This window comes from Ranitomeya imitator, chromosome 2 (assembly GCF_032444005.1).
Source record: "Ranitomeya imitator isolate aRanImi1 chromosome 2, aRanImi1.pri, whole genome shotgun sequence".
Lineage (NCBI taxonomy): Eukaryota > Metazoa > Chordata > Amphibia > Anura > Dendrobatidae > Ranitomeya > Ranitomeya imitator.
Window position 1 is genome coordinate 179,278,240 of NC_091283.1, and position 27,528 is coordinate 179,305,767.

At 43.3% G+C, this 27,528-nt stretch overlaps 1 protein-coding gene across 1 annotated transcript in view; it reads right to left on the reverse strand.

Moving 5' to 3' along the window:
* Nucleotides 1–7,530: 7,530 nt before the first annotated feature.
* SNAPC4 (small nuclear RNA activating complex polypeptide 4) overlaps nucleotides 7,531–27,528 on the reverse strand; it is a 60,358-nt gene continuing 40,360 nt past the window's right edge. Inside the window, exons 16-23 of the mRNA XM_069748134.1 lie at nucleotides 27,242–27,334; nucleotides 26,399–26,576; nucleotides 26,015–26,085; nucleotides 22,375–22,482; nucleotides 21,805–21,832; nucleotides 19,353–20,890; nucleotides 18,855–18,981; nucleotides 7,531–9,190 (exon numbers count right to left, since the gene is read on the reverse strand). Of these exons, the coding sequence (XP_069604235.1) occupies nucleotides 18,862–18,981; nucleotides 19,353–20,890; nucleotides 21,805–21,832; nucleotides 22,375–22,482; nucleotides 26,015–26,085; nucleotides 26,399–26,576; nucleotides 27,242–27,334 (2,136 nt within the window). The 3' untranslated portion in view covers nucleotides 7,531–9,190; nucleotides 18,855–18,861. The remainder of the gene's footprint in view (nucleotides 9,191–18,854; nucleotides 18,982–19,352; nucleotides 20,891–21,804; nucleotides 21,833–22,374; nucleotides 22,483–26,014; nucleotides 26,086–26,398; nucleotides 26,577–27,241; nucleotides 27,335–27,528) is intronic.

The following is a 27,528-nucleotide window of genomic DNA, read 5'->3' on the forward strand; positions in this document are numbered from 1 at the left end:
TGCCACGGCAGTGGCATTGTCGATCTGAATGTAAATTGAGATGTTTGCAAGCTTGTCCTGCCAACAAAGAAGCGACAGCTGAATGGCTCTGAGCGTCAAGATGTTGAAGAGCAGGCGGTTTCCTGATGATTCCAGCTTACCTGGATGGTAAAGTGGAAGAAAAACTGCTACGCACCAAGAGACTGGCATCTATGATCAGTATTTGGCAGTGATTAGTGAGGAAGGCTGGCCCAGTCAAATCAGAGGTGAAGAAATCCATTAGTGAAAGGAATGTTGGACCTGGCAAGCAGGATGATGGAGAGATCCAGAGAAAAGGGGGAATAGCTTCTATGCAGGCAACCATTGTATGCAGAAGCAAAGAAGGATTGGAAAAGGGTGCCTCAAAGTCCATACACTGACCTGGAGGGCAGTCTTCTTGTCTTCCGGAAAGAATACTCCCACCTCGGCAGTGTTGAATAACATCCCTAGGAAGATGAAGGGTTGGTAATGAATCAGGGAGTTCTTTGGTTTGTTGATGATCCATTTGACGCAAGATAGGCTGCCCGTGGTTACCTGTAGATTCTGAGACCAAGGAGCCTTAACAAGTATGTCGTAAAGATAAGGGATAACTGTTATCACGGCATGCAGAAGGGCTATCGCTGAGGCAAAATTTAAATTCACGTATTGAGGCGTTTCACATCCAAAATGGGGTGAACAGCCCAGTCTTTTTTGGGAACCATGAACAGGTTTGAATAAAAGCCTGTGAATCCTTCCCGAAAGTGTAAGTGTACGATTACTCCTGATTCAAAAAGAGAAGAGATTGCTTGGGGAAAAAAACAAAAAACAGAAGCTAAGGTGATGTATTATTGGAAGGTTTTGCAGTGGTGGGAGTCAGGCCTCCTCAGTTTTGTGAGAAAGCAGGAGGAGGAGAAAAGAAAAAAATTAAGACAAGAAGAAACATAGCTGTATGCCCAACCAGGCAACCAAGGGAAGTCCCTCAGTGAAAACTGCGAGAAGTAAAAAAATCTATTTTTCTCGTTCGTCTTATTGGGGGACACAGAACAATGGAATGTCATAAAGCTGTCCCTAGGGTGGGATAGTATTAAATCTCATACCGTTACCACCTAGTCTCCCGCCATAGCTTAAGCGGAAGTGTAGGCTACTGCCGCCTGCAGTATCCTCATACCAAGGCTTGCAACTGCTGGGGCAAAAGTGTGGACCCTGTAAAACAAAGCTGCAAAGTCGATGCCTGATAATGAATCGCCCAGGAAGCTCCTGCCGCCCGCATGGAGTGAGCACCTAATCCTAAATGGGGCCAACCTGGCCTTAGCCTTATAAGATTGGACAATAGCAGACTTGATTTTTGAGCAATGATCGCTTTACAGGCGGCCTGACCATTACGAGGGCCCTGTGGTATAACAAACAAGGAATCAGAATGCCTAAATGAGCCAGCAGCCGATAAATACAATTTTACGGCTCTAACAACGTCCTTACTGTACAAAGTCTTCTTAATAGGAGATGGGGCCAGACAAAAGGAAGTTTTACCTTCATTAAGGTGTCTTCATTAAGGTGAACACTCAAAATTACCTTAGGGAGAAAAGAAGAAACTGGCCTCAACACTACCGTACCCTGATTAAGTATAAGGAAATGGGTAGAACAAGACAGAGCCACAAACTCCGAGAAAGATACCATATTTTATTATTATTATTTATATAGCACAATTCCATGGTGCTGTATATGAGAAGAGGTTACATCAAAATACAAATATCACTTACAGTAAACAAACTAACAATGACAGACTGATACAGAGGGAAGAAGGACCCTGCCCTTATGGGCTCACATTCTACAGGATTATGGGGAAGATACAGAAGGTCGGGGGTGCAGTAGCTCCGATGTTGTTGAGGTGGCCGTGTGGTCATTACAGGCTGTAGGCTTTCCTGAAGAGATGGGTTTTCAGGTTTCTTTTGAAGGATCCAAATGTGGTGGATAACCAGACGTGTTGGGGCACAGAATTCCAGAGGGTCGGGGATATTCAGGAGAAGTCTTGGAGGCGATTGGGTGAGGAGCGAATAAGCGTGGAGGAGAGGAGGTGTGGGAGGACTGGAGATTACGTGAGGGAAGATATTGAGAGATTAGTTTGGAAATATACAGAGGAGAAAGGTTATGGCTGGCTTTGTAGGTCAGTGTTAGTAGTTTAAACTGGATACGCTGAGAAATTGGGAGCCACTGAAGGGATTTTCAAAGAGGCGAAGCAGAAGTGTAGCGAGGAGAGAGATTAATTAGTCAGGCAGCAGAGTTAATGACGGACTGGAGGGGTGCGAGAGTGTTAGAAGGTAGGCCACAAAGGAGGATGTTGCAGTAGTCGAGCCAGGAGATGATGAGGGCATGCACAAGCATTTTGCTAGAGTGAGGGTTGAGGAAAGGACGAATTCTGGAAATACTTTTGAGCTGGAGGCGACAGGAGGTGGCGAGAGCTTGGATGTACGGTTTGAAGGACAGGGCAGAGTCAAGGGTTACTCCGAGGCAGCAGATTTTAGGGACAGGGAAAAGTGTGATTTCATTTATTTTGATAGATAGATCAGGTAGGGAAGATATGCGAGATGGAGGAAAGATAATTAGTTCAGATTTGTCCACACTGAGCTTGAGGCAGCGAGAAGAGAAGGAGGATATGGCTGAAAGACACTATGGGATTATGGAGAGCAGAGAGGTGACATCTGGGCCAGAGAGGTAGATGAGTGTCATCGGCATATAGATGGTACTGGAAGCCATAGGACCTTATGAGTTGTCCCAGGCCGAGTGTATAGATTGCGAAGGGTAAGGGTCCTAGGACAGAGCCTTGAGGGACACCAACAGGGAGGGGGCGAAATGAAGAGGTACCGTATAAGAAAAAGCGCAAAGAACTCTCTGATCGGCGTAAAAGGCAATGACTGAAGACCCTCCAAAAACAAGATACAGGTCCCAAGTGTCCTAATAGTGTGGCTTAACATGTGCCACCCCCTGGAGAAAAGTCTTAACTTGGGGTATAGATGACAAATTCCTTTGAAACAGAATAACCAGGGAGGATATTTGACCCCTAAGGGAGTCAAGTACCAGCCCTGCCTCCAATCTGGACTGTAAGGAGAGCAGTACTGACAAGGAAAAAACGATAGGTAAAGTACAAGTAGACTCACACCAACGAAAGTAAGTTCTCCAAGTACGATGATGGACTTGCAACGAGGGAACACCCTTCTACTTGAGAAGTCTGGGTAGAAACCGTAGAAGTAAGGAAGAGAGAAATGGGACCAGGGTGTCGGCTGCGATCGCCTGAAGGTCCTAGGATCTTGTCACAAATCTCGGCACTTTGTGATTTAGTCTGCATACCAAGAGAGCTATATCTGGCGTATCCCACCACCCACAGATCTGCCAGAACACCTCTGGGTGAAGAGTCCACTCCCCTGCGGGTAGCTGATGGAGACTTAAGTCTGCCTCCCAGTTGTCTACCCCTGGTATATAAACTATAGAAATTAGAGGAACCTTATCCTCTGCCCGCTCCAGAATCCTTGCGATTTCCGCTGTGGCTGATGGGTTTTGTGTGCCCCCGCCCTGGACAACTGATATAGGTAGGTTACAGCCATAGTATTGTCTGATTGAACTCGGATCAGCATCTCCTGGACTGAGTCAGACAGATAGCATATATGTACTGTATATTTAGCCTCCCCTCTATTGCCAATCGCTTCCTACACTTTTCATCTAAGCTAAGGGTCAGAGCCTTAAAAAATGAAAGTGATGGCATATTCTAACAGCATGTTGTCACTTTCTGTGATGGGAATATCCCTTTCGTAATCTCATGGTTTTGAGTTTCATTGCGTCTACTTATAATTACTTGGTTGGAATTTGACATCTAGTGCCAGATGGAAATTCCTCTGTGCCGCACTGCCCAACGGGCATCCTCGGCACAATGCAGGCGCTATTTAAGGCAGCATACATTTTATCAATGAACGGCATTGTGACAGCCCAGGTGAGATTTTCATAGGAATAAAACAGGTGGATGCAACAACAAATCATTTCTTCCAGATGGTATTTTTCGGTAGGTGAAAGCAATCACCTAGTTTGGAGAAAAGGTCTGCAACTTTTGGATATATATATATATATATATATATATATATATTTATATATATATATATATATATATATATATATATATCTAATTGCCTAGAATACTACTTCCTGCAATTTGTGCCAACTTCCGTGGCTTTGTCCGGAGCTAATGTCCGGAGCTAATGTCCGGAGATAAGTGACGTCAACAGTGTCCAGTGTCTGATTGGTTGCCGCCTGCTGCGAGCGACCAATCAGAAACGTGCCGTACTGTGACACACTCCGCCCGCCATTTTGGTGTGATTTTTGAATTTTTACCTCACAGCAAGTTTCTACTGCGTGGAGGCGGGCCCAGTGACGTTGCTCTTCAAGTTCCTGCCGAATTTCGTCAAAAAAATGATAATACCATTTACCAAAACTATATATATTTAGTTGTGAAGTGGTTCAGTGACATTTTCACACCAATTTTGAACTTTTGTTTGGTGTTTTCTCCATATACTGCCTATTATTTTTGTTCTTTCTTACTATTATTTATTAATTGTATTATTCTTACATTTGAATAAATAAAGTATATATGGATTCTAGACTCCCGATTCTTTAGAATCGGGCTGCCATCTAGTACACTATATAATTGTCTAAGGGTCACTTCCGTCTTTCCTTCTTTCTGTCACAGATATTCATTGGTCGCGGCCTCTGTCTGTCATGGAAATCCAAGTCGTTGATTGGTCGCGGCAAAACAGCCACGACCAATCAGCGACGGGCACAGTCTAGAAGAAAATGGCCGCTCCTTACTCCCCGCAGTCAGTGCCCGGCGCCCGCATACTCCTCTCCAGTCACCGCTCACACAGGATTAATGCCGGCGGTAACGGACCGCGTTATGCCGCGGGTAACGCACTCCGTAACCGCTGCTATTAACCCTGTATGTCCCCAACTTTTTACTATTGATGTTGCCTATGCGGCATCAATAGTAAAAAAATGTAATGTTAAAAATAATAAAAAAAAAACAAAAACCTGCTATTCTCACCCTTCATAGTCTGCCGAGCCGCATGCGCCTGCCACCATCTTCCATTCCCGGCGATGCATTGCGAAATTACCCAGAAGACTTAGCGGTCTCGCACCGGAGCTTAGGTGGATCCTAGGGGGTGAGTATATAACTATTTTTTATTTTAATTATTTTTTTTAACAGGGATATGGTGCCCACACTGCTGTATACTACGTGGGCTGTGTTAGATACCGCGTGGCTGCTATATACTACATAGGCAGTGTTATATACGTGGGCTGTGCTATATACTGCGTGGGCTGTGCTATATATTACATGGCCACTGTTATATACAGTGGGGCAAAAAAGTATTTAGTCAGTCAGCAATAGTGCAAGTTCCACCACTTAAAAAGATGAGAGGCGTCTGTAATTTACATCATAGGTAGACCTCAACTATGGGAGACAAACTGAGAAAAAAAAATCCAGAAAATCACATTGTCTGTTTTTTTAACATTTTATTTGCATATTATGGTGGAAAATAAGTATTTGGTCAGAAACAAAATTTCATCTCAATACTTTCTAATATATCCTTTGTGGGCAATGACAGAGGTCAAACGTTTTCTGTAAGTCTTCACAAGGTTGCCACACACTGTTGTTGGTATGTTGGCCCATTCCTCCATGCAGATCTCCTCTAGAGCAGTGATGTTTTTGGCTTTTCGCTTGGCAACACGGACTTTTAACTCCCTCCAAAGGTTTTCTATAGGGTTGAGATCTGGAGACTGGCTAGGCCACTCCAGGACCTTGAAATGCTTCTTACGAAGCCACTCCTTCGTTGCCCTGGCGGTGTGCTTTGGATCATTGTCATGTTGAAAGACCCAGCCACGTTTCATCTTCAATGCCCTTGCTGATGGAAGGAGGTTTGCACTCAAAATCTCACGATACATGGCCCCATTTATTCTTTCATATACCCGGATCAGTCGTCCTGGCCCCTTTGCAGAGAAACAGCCCCAAAGCATGATGTTTCCACCACCATGCTTTACAGTAGGTATGGTGTTTGATGGATGCAACTCAGTATTCTTTTTCCTCCAAACACGACAAGTTGTGTTTCTACCAAACAGTTCCAGTTTGGTTTCATCAGACCATAGGACATTCTCCCAAAACTCCTCTGGATCATCCAAATGCTCTCTAGCAAACTTCAGACGGGCCCGGACATGTACTGGCTTAAGCAGTGGGACACGTCTGGCACTGCAGGATCTGAGTCCATGGTGGCGTAGTGTGTTACTTATGGTAGGCCTTGTTACATTGGTCCCAGCTCTCTGCAGTTCATTCACTAGGTCCCCCCGCGTGGTTCTGGGATTTTTGCTCACCGTTCTTGTGATCATTCTGACCCCACGGGGTGGGATTTTGCATGGAGCCCCAGATCGAGGGAGATTATCAGTGGTCTTGTATGTCTTCCATTTTCTAATTATTGCTCCCACTGTTGATTTCTTCACTCCAAGCTGGTTGGCTATTGCAAATTCAGTCTTCCCAGCCTGGTGCAGGGCTACAATTTTGTTTCTGGTGTCCTTTGACAGCTCTTTGGTCTTCACCATAGTGGAGTTTGGAGTCGGACTGTTTGAGGGTGTGCACAGGTGTCTTTTTATACTGATAACAAGTTTAAACAGGTGCCATTACTACGGGTAATGAGTGGAGGAAAGTGGAGACTCTTAAAGAAGAAGTTACAGGTCTGTGAGAGCCAGAAATCTTGATTGTTTGTTTCTGACCAAATACTTATTTTCCACCATAATATGCAAATAAAATGTTAAAAAAAACAGACAATGTGATTTTCTGGATTTTTTTTTCACAGTTTGTCTCCCATAGTTGAGGTCTACCTATGATGTAAATTACAGACGCCTCTCATCTTTTTAAGTGGTGGAATTTGCACTATTGCTGACTGACTAAATACTTTTTTGCCCCACTGTACTGCGTGGGCAGTGTTATATATTACGTGGCTGCTATATACTGCGTGGGCTGTGGTATATAGTACGTGGCTGTGTTATATACTGCGTGGCCACTGTTATATATTGTGTGGCCTGTATTAACGCATCGGGTATTCTACAATATGTATGTATGTTTGTATATAGCAGCCACATAGTATATAGAACAGGCCACGTAGTATTTGTCTGCTATATACTACATGACTCCTATATACTAAGTGGCTGCTATATACATACATATTCTAGAATACCCGATGCGTTAGAATCGGGCCCGTCTGAGACCATGGCGGCTAGCGTGTGTGTGAGCCATAAGACTATGATAGTGGTGCACTCACTGTTAATAATCATCCGACTCATCATTTCCTATAGAAAAAAAGTCACTCCTAAATCTCTTCATCCTAAGAGGCAGTGAACAGATGTGACGTTGGGGAAATCACTTTCCCAGACCTGCAATACAAGGACTAACGCAAGCGAGATACAGGAAAAGAAAAGAGGAACATGAAAAGCAAAGCAGAGAGGAAGTGAGAAAATAGAATGACTCCTTTAATCATATCATTTTCCAGGTACAAAAAAATATATATAAAAGTGTACAAAATAAATATAGAAATCTTCAGCTCGATGAGGCCGACCACACTTACAATACATTAACACAGATAGAAGAGCTGTGCTTTGGGCCGGGTGCCCACATTGCATCGCTATGGGGGTCTACAGGCCTATTAGGGGTTAATGACAGCACAGAGGGGGTCTCGGCCGGTGCACCAAGTCTATGAGGGTGGAAAGTTGCTAACAAGGAGCGGCACTGGTGGACTCCTCTGACAGAGCACATGCAATGCTAACTTTCCCCTGCAGAGGAACCAATTAAGAGATGGCAACTTCCTTCTATAGAATTAGCTGCCAACCGGGGGTCTCAGGATCTGCAGCTTTTATATGAATTGAGTTGTTTATGAGAACCCGCCTAAAAGGATTTCATAAACAACATTTATAGCCTATACATAGCACAGATGATTAAATGATCGATGAGGGTCCGAGTGCTGGGACCAGCATCGATCATAATAACGGGGGTCCCTGCTTTATTATATTGCATTGGAGCCATTACCTCTCCTAGATAGCAAGTGGTGCAGTGGTCATGCATGTCCAACACCGCTCCATTCATCCTCGACATATGAGGATCCCCGTTCTTGTGATCAGTCGCCCCCTCCATAATCGTGGGTTGGTGATGAATTTTGTTTATTGGACAACCCCTTTAAATCAGAACTCCTGGCTATACCTGGTGACCAAGTCCTACTTTACCAGTTTTATTTTCCTTTCTTCTCTACAATAAAATCTAAACTAATTTAAGGGAACCCATACGCACATTTGTACGTATATTAGTAGCAGCACGGTTGTATAGGCTCTGGTTTCCCAATAAAAAGGGTACCTCACTTGTAGAGATCCGAGGTGGCAGTCGTGAGAAATCCAGTGTAGAAGCTATATGCAAATCAGGCTGAAAGTGCACTGGGGGCGTGCCCATGCACTTGGAAAAAGCTGTCCTAATACAGTGACACGCCCGCTGTGCACTTTCAGCCAGATTTACATATGACTTCTACACTGGATTTCTCACGACCGGTACATCGGATTTCTACAAGAAAGGTTTCGTTTTTATTGGGAGACAGGCGCCTACACATCTATACTAATTTTAAATCTTTAAATTCTCTTTAAAGAATAGTTTTCAAATTGGTTTGTCCATCTGACATCCGTCCATAACGCAACTTATATCTGATTAATGGAGATGAAGATTTATATTGACGCTCTACAAACACAATGCAGGGGGTCCGGCTCTATTGATGAGTACAAGATCAGACAAGAGCATAGACATATACAGAAAACAGAAGGAACTTAAATATTAGGCAGTGACATTACATAATACGGTCTGCATGATTCAGCAGACCTCGGTATGCCCCAGCGGCCCGCTTTGTGCTCCATCTTTTACATGGACCTGATGCAGGTTATTTATACATGACTTGGTGTGATATTTCTGGGTATAGTTTTACCCCCCAAAACGTGTTCCCTCCACTAGGAGTACGTGACACGGGCCTGCAGATCAATCAATTAGCCGGAAGGGTTAACGAGAGTGCGCTCCTGTCTGATGCGCTTGTGACGTTCTTCATAAGCTTCAGCAGCGGGATACTTCATCCCAACCGATCTGCAATGCAAAAAAAACAAAAGGAAGTAAAGAAGAATTTATATGTGTAAGACAGAAGAGATCTCAGATATGAAATGTCAGCGTAGGAACTAACTAAACCAATGGAGGAATGGAACCAATAACGGCACGCAGACTGGCTTTCTGTCCTTCATGGGGGTCATCCGACCAAACACAAATCGACAAGTGCGGCCCCTGCCCAGCTAGTAAGTCAGCAAGTCTTCCCGGGTTGTTCACAGACCCAAAGAGGTCTGCAGGAGCTGTAATACGGCCATGTGCATCACGGCTGGGAATAAGGGAGTCCGCTCTGCACACGAAGATGGATGGGAAAAATATATAAAAGCGATCGCACTGCTGGACCCGCACTAAAGTCACTTCCAGTATCCAACTGGTTTACACAACAGACTAAAGAATAATAAAGAGACGCCATACATTACAGAAATGACACTATATGGAGAAAAGTATGTGCCCCCCACATCCCACCTCCCCTCCTACATCCATAGACATAATATGGAGTCGCCCCTCTGCAGATATAACGGCTCCCGCTCTTCTGGGGAGGATTTCTTTTTTTTTTTTTTTTAAATCAGATAATTTTTATTAACAGTAGTCAAGTTGACAAATAGACACAATTGTGTCAAAAAGGAGAAAAAACAGGTTTACAAAAAGTTTTGGAAACAGTCCCCCAGTTCCTCCCCTTACCCTCCCCCCTCCCTAAAGCCTCTATAAACAAGAATAGGACAATAGCATACATTGCTTACATAATAAAGCCACTTTCCCTTGGAATCAGTTCCTCTCCATCCAAGGTTTCCAAAGTGTTTCAAAGGTTTTCACACTTTTCCTTTTTTCATAAATACCCTTTTCCATATTAATAACCATATCAGACTGTCTATAAAGTTCCTGCAGAGTCGTCGGTACCTCACTCAGCCAGTGCCTGGCAATTAGCTTTTGCGCAACATACAATAATCCAGCTATGGCCACTTTATGATGATTTGGAACTCAGATCTCTTCCACATATCCCAAAATATACATCACAGGATCGCTTGCGATTGTACAGCCATATGATTTTCCAATTGTGTCTCCCACCTCCAACCAGTATGAATTCAATCTCGTACATTGCCATAACATGCATAGAATCCCTGCTCCCTCGGACTGGCACCTAGGACACTCGGAGGTCTGTCTCAGCCCTGCCTTATATAGTCTATCTGGAGTTCTATATACTCTGTGAAGCACATATATTGGCGAAAGTCTGCCCGGCTCACTTAATGATAATTGGGGAATATACTCCATGATATCCTCCCATTTATCCTCCTCTATCCTTCCCAACTCTTCCTCCCATTTCTCTTTTGCTTTAATATGGAATCTATTAAGAAAGGTATATAACAAATCCCTATAAATATCCGAGACTACCCCTTTCGTTCCTCCCGTAGCACAGACATAGTCACCAGAATGTCTCTATAAATTCCCATATCCATCGTTTTACTCTGCGCAAGATAGGCATGTCTCAACTGTCCATATTGAAACCTATAGGCCTCCTGCAACCCATAACTCTCCTGCAGTGCCTCAAAGGATAACAGTCCTCGTGCGTCCTGAATCTGTGCCATATATTGAATACCCCATGCTTTCCAATTTTTGAATTCCCCCATTTTAATAAATTCTGGTATTATTTCATTGTGCCATATTGGGGAGAGATTTATTAAAAGTCCCACTCCCCTTGTCTTTTTAATTGTCTCCCATACCTTTTGAATCAATGTCATGGTAGGATAAGCCGTTCCAAAGTTCCTGAATCCCCCCGCCTCTAATCCCTGAACCAATGGGCCCCTTCCCACTAACCAGACCAAAATCCGCTGAACGGAGCCCAGTCCATTCACCTCTCTCCAACTTCTCATCTGCTGACCCTATGCTGCCAAAAAATAGATCCAGGGATTCGGAAGGGCCAGTTCCCCCTATCTTTAGGCCTCTGAAGCAATTCCAGCCTAATTCTTGGCTGTTTTTTCCCCCAAACAAGGTCTCGAAATATAGAGTTAATGGTGTGAAACCACTTTCGGGACAACCAGTCGGGGGAATTATGCAATACATACAATAATTGGGGCATAAGAATCATTTTGATTAAGTTTATCCTTCCCACCACTGAAAGGTATAGTTTGCACCACGCCCCTATTTTCTTCCTAAACCTGTCCAGCAATGGGGACAGATTCAGATCGACGTAGCTCGAAAGAGGAAGAGACACTTGAACATCCAAATATTTGAACTGTGAAACCACTGTCCGCTTACTACCTTCCCCTGATATTGGGATGTCGTCGCCCCCTTTATCCACTATCAAGATATTTGACTTCTCCCAATTGATTTCAAGACCCGATATATCCCCAAATGTCCTGAGAATATTCATCGTACCCTCCAAGGCCTCTCCAGAATTTTCTAAAAATAGTAGCATGTCATCTGCATATAGGGCTATTTTCCCCTCTATCATGCCATACCGGAACCCCCTAACCGAAACCGAATTCCTAAATGTCTGTGCTAGAGGCTCGACTGACAGCGCAAAAAACAGCGGAGACAGCGGACACCCCTGCCTAGTCCCCCTATATAAACCAAAACTTCCAGACAACTCTCCATTAACTCTCACCCTAGCAGTCGGAGAAGAATTGGGAAGGATTTCTACAAGATTTTGGAGGGGTCTGTGGGAATTGTTGCCATTCATCCAGAAGAGCATTTGTGGGGTCAGGCCCTGATGTTGGGGGGAGGCCGGGGTCACAATCTCTGCTCTTGGATGGGGCTGAGGTCCTTGCTCTGTGCGGCCGCTCATGTTCTTCCACCAAACTCTCCTCCAGGTCTGTATGGTCCTTGTGCACTGGGCACAGTCATGGGGGACAGAAAAGGGTCTTCCCCAAACTGTTCCCACAAAGCTGGAAGCTACAATTGTCCACAATGTCCTTGTGTTGAAGGATTAAGATTTGCCTACAATATAGGCAAACTTAAAAAAAATTATAAAATAAAATGTGAAGCACTAACCACTGAACTATCCAACGCTTCCAAAACCATTCTTAAAAAACTCATAGATGTTAGAGCTCAGCTAAAAAGCATGGCGCTAAAGCAAGTGGATAGACACTTTACACACGCCTAAACTACTTCTTTATACACGCCTAGACTACTTCTTTATACACGCCAGCAGTAGTATGAAAGAGCCATCACACCCCATACATTGCTAGATAAGCAACTTGGAGATCACAAGTCTTCTCCCTATGTTCCATGTAACAAAAAAAAATTTAAAAAATCAAATAACTTACAATACAAAAGAGATAGCAGATATTACCACGAGTACTTCTCACAACTTTACTCACGTTCCCAGTCTAACTTCCACATAAGGGATAATCTCATTAGTTCCTTTCTGGATTCTTGCCACATACCCACGCTTCCTACAGAGGTAGTTACATCGTTAAATGCTTATATCACAGCGGTATCACAAAGATATAATAGACCATCGACCAAATAGGAAACAACCGGGAGCGGATGGTCCACCAAAACCTTCCAGGATCAACTACTACCCACTCTAAAGGGGTTTCGGGATCCTGACTCTATGCTGCGCTCCTATATAACTTTAATTCCTAAACCAGATAAAGATAGACTAGACTGTAAGAATTACAGGCCAATGATTTCACAAAAGTTATACTGTACCATCATTTTCTGATGACAACGGAATCATTTAGAATAAAGTGCATAGTGCAAAATGTAATCTGATATATTCATATACAGAAAATCAGTACAGTTATCAATTTGGAAAAATCTGAAGCAGCATTCCTGCGAAAATGGGAAAAAATAGACAGAACATATTGCCACCTAGCGGTCTATGTTTTAATATAACAAGGTAACTGTGCATATATCAATTTCTCCATTAGTTTTAAACAATTTTTTGAGTTTAGGGGCAACTACATACAAAATCTACCATCTTCTCAAAGGCTTTCAAGTCCATGCTTTACATCTTGCATTTGGGTTTAAAACTCCCCTTGAGAAAGCGAAACGCGCGTCGGGGCAGTGTGCGGCGTTCCATCTCCATACACCATGGGTAAGTTCCAGATTATACTATTGATTTGCAGCTTTTGGCGACACTAGTACATTTATGACTGCTTTCTGTGGATACCACTTGTGCTTTTTCACTGTCTGATCTTTCATTTTGAATTTACAAAACCTAAGTAGTTTGTAGTTTCTATCCACACAGATACATCTATGGCTACAGAATGTTTCAGTTCAAAAAATAGAAATTTATTATTGATAAATAGAATAAAATGTTACTTTCACTACAAAGTACAAAGAATGCCTCCAATCCAATGAACCGGCTTTATGTGCAGTGCAGGTATACCGCAATAGTAGGTTTAATCATATATAGAAAATGACACATTTTTATTAATTAACCTGTATCTATGGCTGAAGATTATATATTTATGTGTTGGAGGGTTACTGATGAACACAGGAGGATCTATTGCACCACGATGTATCATATGTCCATATACCTGACTATGAAATAGCCTGTAAAGCTTATATCAAAAATACAAATTAACCTATATCGGGGTACAAAGAATCGACCATAAATATTACCACATTACCTATATTGTACGGTACCTAGCTCACACGATATGTCTAATAGCCTATACGGCTTATGTCAAAGTATAAGGAGGTCTATCCTAATCATGACCACATACCCCTATACTATACGGCACCTAAGTGGTAGATGTATCAATTGCGCAAGATAAACCACCAGTGCTCAGCTCATGAGGTATGTCCAATGGCTTGTAAGGCCTAAATCAGAACATAAAAAGGTCTATCTTGAACATGACCACATACCTCAATATTATACGGCACCCAAGTGGTGAGATGTATCGATAGCGCAAGAAAGGCCACCAGCAACCCCTAATCCTAAATCATAATTACCTCTGCACGCACTCATGAGGCCGGTGTAATACCCTTACGCGTGTTTCGATATGACTCTTCTTCCGGGGGAGCACGCCCCTGCACGTAGGGGTATTACACCGGCCTCGTGAGTGAGTGCAGTAGTGGGTAATTATGATTTAGGATTAGGGGTTGCTTGGTGGCCTTTCTTGCGCTATCGATACATCTCACCACTTGGGTGCCGTATAATATTGAGGTATGTGGTCATGTTCAAGATAGACCTTTTTATGTTCTGATTTAGGCCTTACAAGCCATTGGACATACCTCATGAGCTGAGCACTGGTGGTTTATCTTGCGCAATTGATACATCTACCACTTACGGTAGGTGCCGTATAGTATAGGGGTATGTGGTCATGATTAAGATAGACCTCCTTATACTTTGACATAAGCCGTATAGGCTATTAGACATATCGTGTGAGCTAGGTACCGTACAATATAGGTAATGTGGTAATATTTATGGTCGATTCTTTGTACCCCGATATAGGTTACGGTAATTTGTATTTTTGATATAAGCTTTACAGGCTATTTCATAGTCAGGTATATGGACATATGATACATCGTGGTACAATAGATCCTCCTGTGTTCATCAGTAACCCTCCAGCACATAAATATATAATCTTCAGCCATAGATACAGGTTAATTAATAAAAATGTGTCATTTTCTATATATCATTAAACCTGCTATTGCTGTATACCTGCACTGCACATAAAGCCGGTTCATTGGATTGGAGGCATTCTTTGTACTTTGTAGTGAAAGTAACATTTTATTCTATTTATCAATAATAAATTTATATTTTTTGAACTGAAACATTCTGTGGCCTGATTAATATAGTTGTTAGGCCCCTTGTGTGTTAGTATAGTGGAATGTGTTCTTGATCTTCTTCGGACTAATATGTATAAATCTATGGCTACAGTCTATGACGTTTTTTTTTTCACTTTCTTGACCTCTTGTGAACTGCAATATCCATATGTCTAAGTAGTTGAACCTTCAACCGTCATCTACACTTGTCACTTATTACCTATGTATTTACTTAGTAGTTGGTGATATATGTTCCCATGGATGACATTCTAGATGGAAAGAACACCCCTTTATTGCTGTTCCTCCCTTTACAAAGCACCATTTTTTTTACTGTGATTTGATTCTTTTATTATGTTTTTCTAATAAAAATTTGTCTTTTACTCTATGTTGGTGGTTTATGGTTACTCCACCGTTTATTTTGTTTACCATTCCATATATATGCTTTTTAGCAATAATATATAAAATTTCATATATGATAATTGATATATCTTGACGAATTACATTCATCTTTGGCCATGCTGCATAATATGTTTCTGAATCACACAACTTCATAGCCTTGATTTTAATAAGTATTGTTATTTTTTGTCTCAATAAAGTTTGATTTATTTTAAAGTCGCACTCTGTTTCTTTTTTCTTTAATAATTACATTATTGTATTTATTTGGGGGGGGGGGGGAGATACTACAAATAAGAATAAAATACTCAAATACTCTAGTAGCTCATTTATTGGTTATTTATCAAAGGAGTCCAAGATAGAGAACTCAAACTTTCCATTTTTGCAGATGATATTCTCCTAACTCGCCAATCCTCATCGTTCTCTCCCTCATCTGCACTCAATTTTATCAGAGTTTGGCACCATGTCAGGCTACAAAACAAAAACAACTAAAAACAGAAGTTCTTCCAATAAATATACCAAATCCCCAACTGAATCTTCTCGGTAACAACTTTAGATACCAATGGAGAGACACCGCTCTTAAATATTTCGGAATTAATCTCATGTCTTCATTTTCAACTGAGAATAATTTCCCATCATTATATAAAGAAATTTGCTCCCTCTTGACGTATCTCAACAATAAAAAGGACCATTCTTCCAAAATTATTGTTTGAAACTCTCCCCATACATATCCTATTCAGAGATTTGGGGTCACTACGGGCGGCCACTCTGAAAATCATATAGGCATAGAAAGACCACAGAAGCTCAAAGTCCATCCTGCTGAATGGAGAAAACACAGGAGGTCCGGGAGTCATTTATTATTGCGCACCTACACAGAATCCCAGCATGGTCATATAAACATGGAAATTGGATGGAAATTGAAAAACTTTGGCTCGTCGAAACTCAACTGGGTTTCAACGATCCATCTGAAAACAAATTCCTAGTCCCAATGAATCTCACTTAGAGACATGTGGAGGACTTGCTCTAAAAAATGTAAATGGTCATCCACAAACTCCCTAACTAAATAAAAAACAAGGACTTTGCTTTCTTATGGTGAGATGGAATCTAAATTATCTGTTCCTATGTTCTCGTTACTTGTTATTCCAATACTTTAAGATCAGGCATTTGCCTCATCCCTATTCCATAGTTTATAGGTTTCTATCCCAACACCTTCTGAAAGGATCTGTAGAAGAAACGGTCCGTCAACGAAAGACTTAATCTCTGATGTATACAATATCGTACAAAACTCCAATGAAAATTCTTAGATTAGACATCCGTATATGCTCAAGTGGGAAGGTTATCTGGGTAGAACGTCAAGTGACGCTGATCGGGGATTTGTATGGTGAAGAGCATTCATGTCGGCATCCTTTACCACTTATAAAGAGAAGCAATACAAGGTCCTCCACTTCTGGCACCAAACTCCGGAGTTTCTACAGACATTAGATCCACTCATTTCTCCCTTGTGTTGGAGATGTGCCTTGTCCAGAGGATCTATCTCTATTCAGGGATTGCTCCTGGACAAATGTACAAACTCTGATTAAACAGGTCTTTAATCTGGACCGATCACTAGAACCTCAGCTCTTCTTACGCAATGTCTTTCCGCAGAATATATCCAGAACGACTCCACTTCTTCTACACAGATTGACAACTGTAAGTTATTTAATAGCTTCTAATTGGAAACAAACCTCTCCCTCGTCTATATTTCTCCCATATACTAGGGTCAAAGATAGCAGAAGTTTCGAATATCGCACTGCTTTCAGTGACGAAAAGGTCGAGAGACTCAACCTCATTTGGTCCTGGTGGGACGACATCTTCTGGATACTTCTGAATATTTAAGCACCTTGTATACTGGGTCATTCATTTCCCTCCCTCTCCATCCCCCAGCACCTGTACTTATCCCTTCCACCTCTGTCTATTGTAAGTCTCTTGTGTACCCCTCTTCTTCTCAGATTGTTAGATATACAAGAAATGTGAATATCATTACAATCTGCCACATATATCTATATATATGACTTCCCTTCAGTGGAACTAGGGCCAAGCCAGAGCCCTGATAATAAGCCCATAACATCATTACCGGAGGAGCGCAGTGTTTGTCCTGATGTTAATACCAGAGGTCTGGACTCTGCAGTTATGGAGTCAGCAGAGCGTTGGTGACTTTTCTGCCCTCTGCTCTTCAGCCCCCTTCCCACTCTGTAACATTATGGGGGCTCCACTTCGTGGCTGAGTTGCTGCGGTTCCTTCTGCTTCTTAATAATATCACTCACAGGTGATGGGGAAGATTTAGCATGAAGAAATGTCATGAACAGACTTGTTACCCCGGTGGCTCCTATTACAGGTTGGTGTCAGTGATCTCTGCACCACCGGCCGCTCTGTCACATGTTAGTAAAGACAGCAGGCATGGCGGGGGGCCGAAGGCGATACACTGAGGGGGGGGGGGGGGGGGGGCGGGGGCGGGCAAGGGGGCCGGAGGTCATACACCAGGGGACGAATGGCCGGTTGTTATACAATAGGGATGAGAGGCCGGATGTTATTACACCAGGGAACGTGGGGCTGAACAGCAAACCAGAATTCAATCACTAAGACATGTGTCCATTACTTTTCTAAATATACAGTTGTACTCAAAAGTTTTCATACCCCGGCAGAATTGTTGCTTTCTTGGCCTTTTTTCAGACAATATGAAGATAACACCAAAACTTTTCCTCCACTCATGGTTAGTGGTCGGGTGAAGCCATTTATTGTCAAACTACTGTGTTTTCTCTTTTTAAATCATAATGAGAACCCAAAACATCCAAATGACCCTGATCAAAAGTTCACATACCCCTCTTCTTAATACCGTGTTTTGCCCCCTGTAACATCAATGACAGCTTGAAGTCTTTTGTGGTAGTTGTGGATGAGGTTCTTTATGTTCTTAGATGGTAAAGCTGCCGACTCTTCTTGGCAAAAAGCCTCCAGTTCCTGTAAATTCCTGGACTGTCTAGCATGAACTGTGCGCTTGAGATCTCCCCAGAGTGGTTCAATGATATTGAGGTCAGGAGACTGAGATGGCCACTCCAGAACCTTCACTTTGTTCTAATGTAGTCAATGACAGGTCGACTTGGCCTTGTGTTCTGGATCGTTGTCATGTTGGAACGTCCAAGTACGTCCCATGTGCAGCTTCCGAGCTGATAATTGTAAATTTGTCTCCAGTATTTGCTGATAACGTGCTGCATAACGTTTTGGTGTTATCATTTATATTCTCTGAAAAAAGGCCAAGAAAGCAAAAATTCTGCCGGGGTATAAACTTTTGAGCACAACTGTATATCATCATTTTATATGATAGAAAAACCCTTTTAATATTAATGATGCTGAACTTGTAGATCACCACAGAAATCCTATGTAGCAGTGCCATTATGTCCTGTGCAGCAGGCCATAATTATGAGTCTTCCTCCGTGGATCTGTGTTAACAGGCTGACACTAGAAATGAGGAACGGAAGGATCCCTAGTTATTGGCCGTACATACCGGTCGTTCAGGTCTCGCTGCGACTATACACCTTTTTACTTCTCAGTCGCATCCCAAGAGTCCCAGCTTCACTGTCAAACTCAGTTGTCATTGGAGAGTAGTGGTTGTCAGGATCCATCATTTCTCCCTTACAAAAAGTAAGACAAAAGAGTTAAAGATGGAAAAGAAACATGTCCCTCAAAATAAGCAATAGCTTTGTACTAATATCTGCAATTGTTTCCTGATTGATGGGGGTCCTCGGAATAAGGAGTCTTCACAGGACAGGCCTCCTCATTCACCTGTTTTGAGTAGTCTTGCATTTTCCTGCACAGAAAAAGGCCTGAAGTGTCTACTACCCCTTTATTCTGACAGATATACCCCAGAGATACATTCATCACTCCACAGTGAATGATATAAACACTTGATACACTGTAGCATCAGATCGTATAGAGAAAATGAAGTAGCAGAATTGTGAGTGCAGCTCTGGCTGTGAGCTATACATATGCTTCCCATTCTCACCTCATGTAGATGGAACTCTGCGTTTGCTCCGGGGGATTCGTCTCCTGTGCAGTCATCTGTATTCTTATTATACATGTTAATTTCCACTATCTTGTCCTCGCTCATCACCTTGGGCTTTGTTCCCTCACTATTTGGGGCCGGAAAAACAGCGAGTAACCCTGTGAATGTGAATGCGGAGAGGAATCGCTTCTTGAGGAGGTTGTATGCCGGATTGTTTTTAAGCTTCTGCTCCACCAGGTCATCCAGGATCTCCTGCTTTTTACTCATCTCCCTCTCACCTGCTCCATCAGGAGGTACCAGCTTAAAAGCTCGCTCTTCCAAATTCGTCTTCTGCAAAAGGATCCGGGAAAAGGTCTTTAGGGTGCAAGCAGACGGTGGCAAATAAGCCATGGTGCTCTTTAGCGTTTCCCCGCTGCATTTACCCTTCATCCAGTCTTTCACACTGGTCTCATCTTCCAAAGAGATAAGGCTCAGGTCAACAAAGTTCCTCTCAGGGATACTTGTGGAAGTTTGGGCAGGGGTCTGGGCTGGATCAGGCATCTCAGTATTTTCTCTATTGCATGTATCTTCATTAGTCTGATTGGGGGATAAGATTTTTGCTATTTTCACAACAGGGTATTTTTTTGGGGGTGTAAGGGTAACTTGCGCAGACTTGTTGGGAGGACTGGGAGCAGGCGAAGCACCTGGTACTGCTTCATCTTCAGCATTTTCTGATGGTGACGACCCGGTACACTCAGGCACTGGTGGGTGCACCACTGTACAACTTGTACTAGTTGGTACTTCAGGGACTATATTGAAGGCTTCATTTGTTGATGGTTTCACAGCTTTTACACTGCCTGGGTCTTGATTCCTTGGTGCCTGAGTTGCAGTAGGAAACAACGCTTGGACTGGAATTTGGATCAAGCCTTGTGGAGTAAGAATCCAAGTGGCGGAGTTACCCAATGGGTTCAGTGCACTGAGCAACTGCTGGGTGCACAACTGCTGTATCGGTAGTTGTGGCGAAGCCAGGACTGGTGCAGGCTGCACAGTGCACGCAGCAGATGGCGTACTATTGCATTTATCGGTGGCCTCTGCATCATGTGTGGGGGTTACAGATTGATCAGCATCTGGTCCTTGCTGGCCGCTGCTCGCTGGTGATAACTGGTCACTAGCAATGTTGCTTGTTGGTATACCTTGGCACGTTGGCAATGCCACAAAGGGTAAAGTTTGCAAGAGACTATTTTGTGAAGTGCTAGAGGCTACAGGAAGGGCTGGATTTTCCGGCTCTCCTGCAGGCGTGGGGGTCTGGCTGACCACTATCTGGGAGGAAATCAGAATGCTTGGTGCCACGACAACCGACTTTTGGGCCGCAGCGCGAGCGCGACGGGCCTTCGATTCCTTCAGTCTTTTTTCTTTCAGCAACTCAAATACGGTCTTCGGCTTTGAAACTGGTGCAAAGACTCTCGGAGGGCAGGGATGTTTAGCTTGTAGTCCAGATCCATCGTTGGATTTATCCTCTCTACTAGCTGGTTGTGATAGCTGAGCATTAGAGCATGGCGCTGCAGAAAGAGGAAAATTACTAAAACATTTCATTTTTCGGTAAATAAAAATAGTCTGTACCATTAGACATCAGATTAAATCGCTACAAGGGTTAACGCGTCATCCTCCGAATCTCACATCACACAAACTTTACTCCTTCCTGCAAGTCTCATTCTGCAGTCTTATTTTTTCTTCCGAGAGCCATAGCCATTACTTTTTTTTATTTTTTTCTGTCGATCTAGACTTGAGGACTTTTTTTTTTGAAAGATCAGATGTAGTGTTGAATGGCAGCATTTATTTGACTACAAAATGTACCGACAAATAGAAATAAATAAAAAATTGTGCGGTGAAACGATGAAAAAAAAAAAAAAAAACAATACTGCCACTGTTTTTATTTTTATGGCATTTGCTGTGCAGCAAAAATGACCAGATAACATGATTCTCCAGGTCCGTACAATTACTCGTATACCAAACTTATATAGTTTTTTTTGTTTTTTTTAAATACATCAATACTTTAAAAAAAATAAAAGTCCTTGTAAAAAAAAGTTTTCTGCTGATTTTTTTGTTTCGGTTTTTGGGGAGTTTAATGTGCACTAGAACACATGCCTCACCACTGAAATTTTGCGGTCATCAGCATTCCATTGCTTAAACGGCAGTGATCGGAGCTAGCTCCAATTGCCTCTGTTACAGGCTGGTGGAGGTTGTAGAACACTGCTCCTGAGATGACTTTATACATCTGCAACATGTACTGTAGATGTTGGGAAGGAGACAAGTGATACCCCTACCACTAACCCTTTAACAGAATATAATTTTAGGGCAAAAAAAAAATAAATTAAAAATCCCCTTCATAACCATTTCCGGCTACCTGCACCCACCACTACAGGATCCTTGGAGCTTACTCTATACTTTTATTTCCATAATGATATATGCATACCGTGAATTCTTTTCAAGCACGTAGTAACCTATGTATATAAAAAAAAAGAAAGAAACAGTAAATTATACATGTAGGGAGGAGATAAAAAGCATCCGCATGCAATGGCTTCTTTATCGTTTTATTCCTTATACTGGCACCCAATATTTGCTGTGGACACGGCTTGATGCGCTTTCACTTCCTCAGTCCAAAACTACATTTCCCTCAGTGTAATGTGTTTTTCTTGCTCCCTTCTTCTTCTCTACCTCCTAGCTTGCTCAGGTAACCCTCACCCCAGTCATCATGTGCATGGGTGGGCATCAAGTGAAATATAAAATGAAATGAATGGAGCGTAGGTGGCCCATGCTTGAACACCCCACTCCAAACAGGCAGGGCTCTTCAGAGCTCTGTTCTCAGGATATAAGGAGGTCCTAGCGGTCGGACCCCAAGAGGTCAGGAAATTATAACTTCTAATCTTGGCACAACCCATTCAAATCCCAATGAAGGAGAAAAACCTGAATAAAATAATCAAAGACGACTACATCCAGGCATTCGTCATGTGGCGGACTGGTAGTTTTAGTAATATTTTCTTACGGCTTGGGGCTGTTGTGACGTCCATTTGCTATTTTGTAGGCGCTGGGATTCGCTCTCTTTCCGTAGCCGTATCATTTGTAGACAACCTCCGGTGTTGATCTGGAAGAACTAATAGAAAGAAAAAGGAATAAAATAATACGGTGTAAAAAAGTATTACAATAGTAAACAGCAGAAAGACACCTAAATACAATCGCAGTCTGCAGAGTAAAGGCCAAGTTACAGAAAATGATTTCTGCTCAGAGAACATCGATCAGCGCTCATTTACAGTCCAGTTGACTCAGAGAGATCGTTAAAAATCACAAGTTAGTCTAATTTACATGAATGCCTTCATGGAAAACACTTAATGTGCCTCAGCGTTGTATATGGCCCCATGGCCAATTATGTCTGAGCATGCTCCTGTTGAGTCGGGATATGGTGCCCTGGAGATCTCCTCCCAGACATAATCAGTGAGCGATTGGACAGTCAGTGACGCTACTTAGCGGCATCGGATGCACGGATACAGATTGTCCCAGAGGTTCTCACTAGGACTCCGGTCTCTGGAATGTGAGGGACAGTCAATGGCATCAATGCTTTAATCATCCAGGAACTTTCTGAACACTCTGCCCACATGAGGTCAGGCATGGTCTTGCACCAGGTGGATCCCAGGACCCACGGCAGCAATGTAATCTCTTCATATGAGGGATTAATCCTGGTACCTATCAGCAGTTGGTGTGTTGTTTACCATCACTTGGAGATTTCGGCGACCCTCAAGGATGTGTGTCCCTACACCATCACTGATCCACTGCCGCCGGACCAGCCATGATGGAGGAGGTTGCAGGCAACATAACATTCATCACAGAGTGTCCAGACTCTCTCACATCTGGGATAAGAACAGAGCGCCAATGGAGGACCTGCCAAATCTTGTCGAGTCTGCAGACAGATGAAAAAGACTAAACTACTTACCGGTAATGGGATTTTCAAATCCCATGACAGCACCATACGAGAGAGGAGATCTGTCCATCAAGGACAGGAACCTACTGAATAAAAGAGCAGAACCTCTCACCCGCATCAGTTGGGTTACAGAGCATGAGAGGACCTCCAAGACAGTTATATGCTACCAGACAATAACTACAACACGCTCTAGACTATACACCTAAATCTTTATTAGCGCAATATAAGGGTGGGAATATAAGAGTGCTGTCATGGGCTCTGGAAAAGCACATTACCAGTAAGTAATTTAGTCCTTTCCTTTCCATGACAGCACCACATGAGAGACTTAAAGAGAAACCAAGACCAAGGACTACCTCTTGCAGAACCCCCTCTCCCAAAGTAAGGATCAACAGAGAAGTCAGATCAAGCCTATAGTGCTTACAGAAGGAGAGGACCATGTTGCTGCCTTCCATATCTGGTCAATAGACACCTCTGCCTTCTCTGCCCAAGAGGCAATGACAGCCCGAGTCGAGTGACCTTTAATACTCTCTGCAACCGATACAGCGCTAGAAGAGTAGGCTAACGCTATACCTTCCCCAATCCATCTAGCTAGGGTACCCCTCCAGACTTTAAAGCCTTTCTCAGAGCCCTGGAGGGAGAACAAACAACGACTGTCTCTGCCTCCATTGTTCCGTTACTGACATGTCATTTATTAAAGACCTCCTGACATCCAGCATGTGGAATGTCAAAATGCTTTTCTGCCAACTGGAAAATTTCCTCAGTTGCTTCCATCAGGCAGCGAGATCTTGTCCCCCCCCCCTGATCGTTGATGTAAGCCACCGTTGTTCGATGCTCCGATATTACCAAGGCAGCCACTTTGAGCATGTTCTCTTCTGGTAAGAAACAAGTCTGACTCTCTGAATCTAAGGTAAGATGTAAAACTAGAACTTTTGATGGAATTTTCTTTGATTTTTGTAGGTCCACGAGCCAATCCAATTCCTCCAAGATGGCTCTGACCCTCGCTAGCTGGAAGTTGCAGTGCTCTATCGATCTGTCAACAATCAGGAAATCTCAGGATCCCGCTACCAGAAGATGCACCGTTGTCTCCACTATGATTTTTGTAACCACTCTCAGCGCCATGGACAGACAGAAGGTCAGAGCCCTGAACTCTAAATACCTGACCTTTGTGTTTACGAATAGGGCCACCCTTAGAAATCCTTGGTCTCTTGCATGGTTTAGAACATGGTAGTATGCCTCTTTCAGGTCCAGCACACTCAAGTAACATACTGGAAACAGAAGTTTTATAGCCAATTTTACTCACTCCATTTTAAAAAGGTTGATATAATCAGGAATTTGTTCAGATTCTTCAAGTTGTCGATGGTTTGGAAGGTGCCCTCTGGCTTCTTTGTCAAGAAAAGGGGGAGTAAAATCCCCTTTTTTCTTCTTCCTGTGGTACCTCTATGAGAACCTGTTTCTGAACTAGATTCAAAACTTCTGTTACCAGAGCGAACTGTTCCTCACAACTTTTCCAGGGGGAATGTTACTGCTACTACTGCAAAACAGCCCAAAATTCCAACCTCAGGCCTGATTCCACTACGCCTAGAATCCAGCTACTGGATGAAATTCTTGCCCAGGCATGGAGGAACAGGGAAACCTTTCCCCCTCCCTGTGGAATGGTGTCACTGGCAAGAATTCCTTCTCCCCAACAAAGGACCCCCAAACATGAATCCTCTACTTCTTTCCTCTTCAGTCTTCCCATTTTCCTTGATCACTGGGAGTTCTTTTCCAGCCATACCTTCTCCTCCAAAAGGACCTTTTATACTCCATGATGGACAAACTGGTAAATCCCTTCTTTATATCACCAGCTTTGTCCAGGATATCATCCAGAACCTGACCAAAGACATAATCTCCATCACACAGAATGGCTTGGTCACGAAGATCGCTCACCACTCAGTCGTTTAGTAAGGGTTCCGGATTCAGAGGCTGGATCAAATCACACGATTATTCTCCCCTAGAGGCGGTGGATCCACGGTCCCCTCGGCTTCAGTGGCTGCCCTTACTGTCGCTTCTTCTGTCACTCATGCGACAGCCACTGTTGCGCCCACTCTGACGCTGGCGCTGCACCTGTTGCTCCTCCATAATCACAGTGGAAAGGAAAGTTGAAGTAAACTCACTCTATGGCGGTCAGACCAATGAATAAATGAGGGACTAGTCACAGCATCTCCTCTCACGTGGACGCCTCCTCTGGACCCCACGGAAGTGAAGTTACCAGTTCAGGGTCAGAAGTCAGTGACATACTCGTCATCAGGGAATACCACTCTCAGCGCATGCACACACACGGGAAGACATGATGGCCTGCAGACACATGAAAAGCTTCTGCCGCTCGCGTCTGCCCAAGCTCACACTAGACCTCCGGTGGTCGCCTCCAGAACCTAACACCGGAGCTACATGCAAGAAGCCATTCTTCCAGGCAACCGGGCCTGGCCTGGGTAAGCTATTCAGTTCCTTTCTGCACCTGATTCTCCAAATACAGGTTCCCTCAAGGACAGGAAACCAACTGATGCGCGGGAGATTTCACCCTTTATCTAGTAGGTTCCGGTCTTTAATGGACGGATCCCCGCTCTCGTGTGGTGCTGTCATGTGGGAATAGGAAAAAAAAAAAACACAGTCCTAAAATGTTTTTTAAACCCATTCTTAGCAGTTTGAAAAAATGCAATACTGGTCATGTTACCTGGATAAGCAGAGTAAAAATGGGGGTGCTGGTTATTGTCAGAGCAGAAAGCTTCTTTGTCATCACATCAGCTAGAAACAAACAGGAGAAAACTTATTAGCCTCAACACAGATTAATACACAAGTCACACTTGATCACAATCATATCAAATCCCAACAAGATGAGCCGAAAATATAATGTGTATGGGGGGCACCTGACAGCCCCAGAGAACAGGTGCCAGATAAAACAATGATTGGCCATGGTGGAGTACAACATACCCAATTGTTTGGATGGATATGGATGTTTCTCACCTACATTGCGTGAGTTTCCTGTGCAGATCACTTTTTAGACCATACATCACTTATAACTCACTGTCAGTACATCGGACGCTGGAATGTAACTTACCATAAATTTGATTTTCCCACGGTGATTTGTAGCGCACTTGTATAGGAAGAAAGACATTGCCCACCCAGGGCGTAACGGTGATCAGCAGGCTTCTGTCCACCGGGGGACATTTCCTCCTCAGTTTTGACCTTCGAGGTAAATTCTCTGAGATGTCGTCCTCCGACTTCATCTGCTGAGCCTAGAAAGATAAGAAAGCATTAACTGTAAATCTGATCAGACCACTGACAAAGCATGGGAACCATGAATATCACATATGGAAATGGGTCTGTGGTCATCAAGCATAGAGTTACATGGTATATCTGAATGTAACAAACGTCTGTCGGTGGTGGGGAGATTTGGGTGCTGAGAGCCAGACTGATCGCAAAAAAAAGGGAAGATGCATTGAATTATGGACGCCCGAGAAAGAGCGAAATGACCTCCATGCTGCTGCTTCTGAACATGTGCTACACAGAGACAGGAGTGCAGGAATCCCTCATGTCTATGGGAGACTTCATAGCAGCTAGTCTCTACCCAGCAGCTCAGAGAAAACTGATAGTCAGAAATAGAGCCTGCAGGGGAAAACTGGTGCAGGATAGAAGGCATTTACTGGCCAGTCATAGTGGTATTCTTCATGTACACATGTGACAGGGACATGGGACCTCCCAGTAGTTCCTCACAATACCAGCATTAGTAATGGCGTCATCACATTTTGCATGTGGAGTTACATAGAAGAACACTACAGCTAGCTTGATCTCCAGCTTCAAGTGGCTGATAACAGATTATACTTTCAGACTTTAGGTCAACCCTTTTTTAAGCCACATTGCTCTGCACCTATAGATCCATCTCTTTCCATGAATCTGGCACCTGTTTTCCTTGGCAGAGTATGGTATTCCATCGGAGAATCCGGCGGATGTCGTCCTCGCTGATCTGCAGTATGTGGTGGCCGCTCTTCTTTGCCTGAGGAGAAAGGATGCAGACGCGGCTCATTGAAACTCGCCGATCACGGGGTAAAGTGACCCATGGACACATGGATAAGCTGCAATAATCTGCTAATCATTGGTGAGCAGGAGACAAGCAAGAGAATTTTCCAGCTCTCCATTTTTTAAGGGGTCTCAAATGGAGCAGAATTAAAATATGCACCTACTTATAAC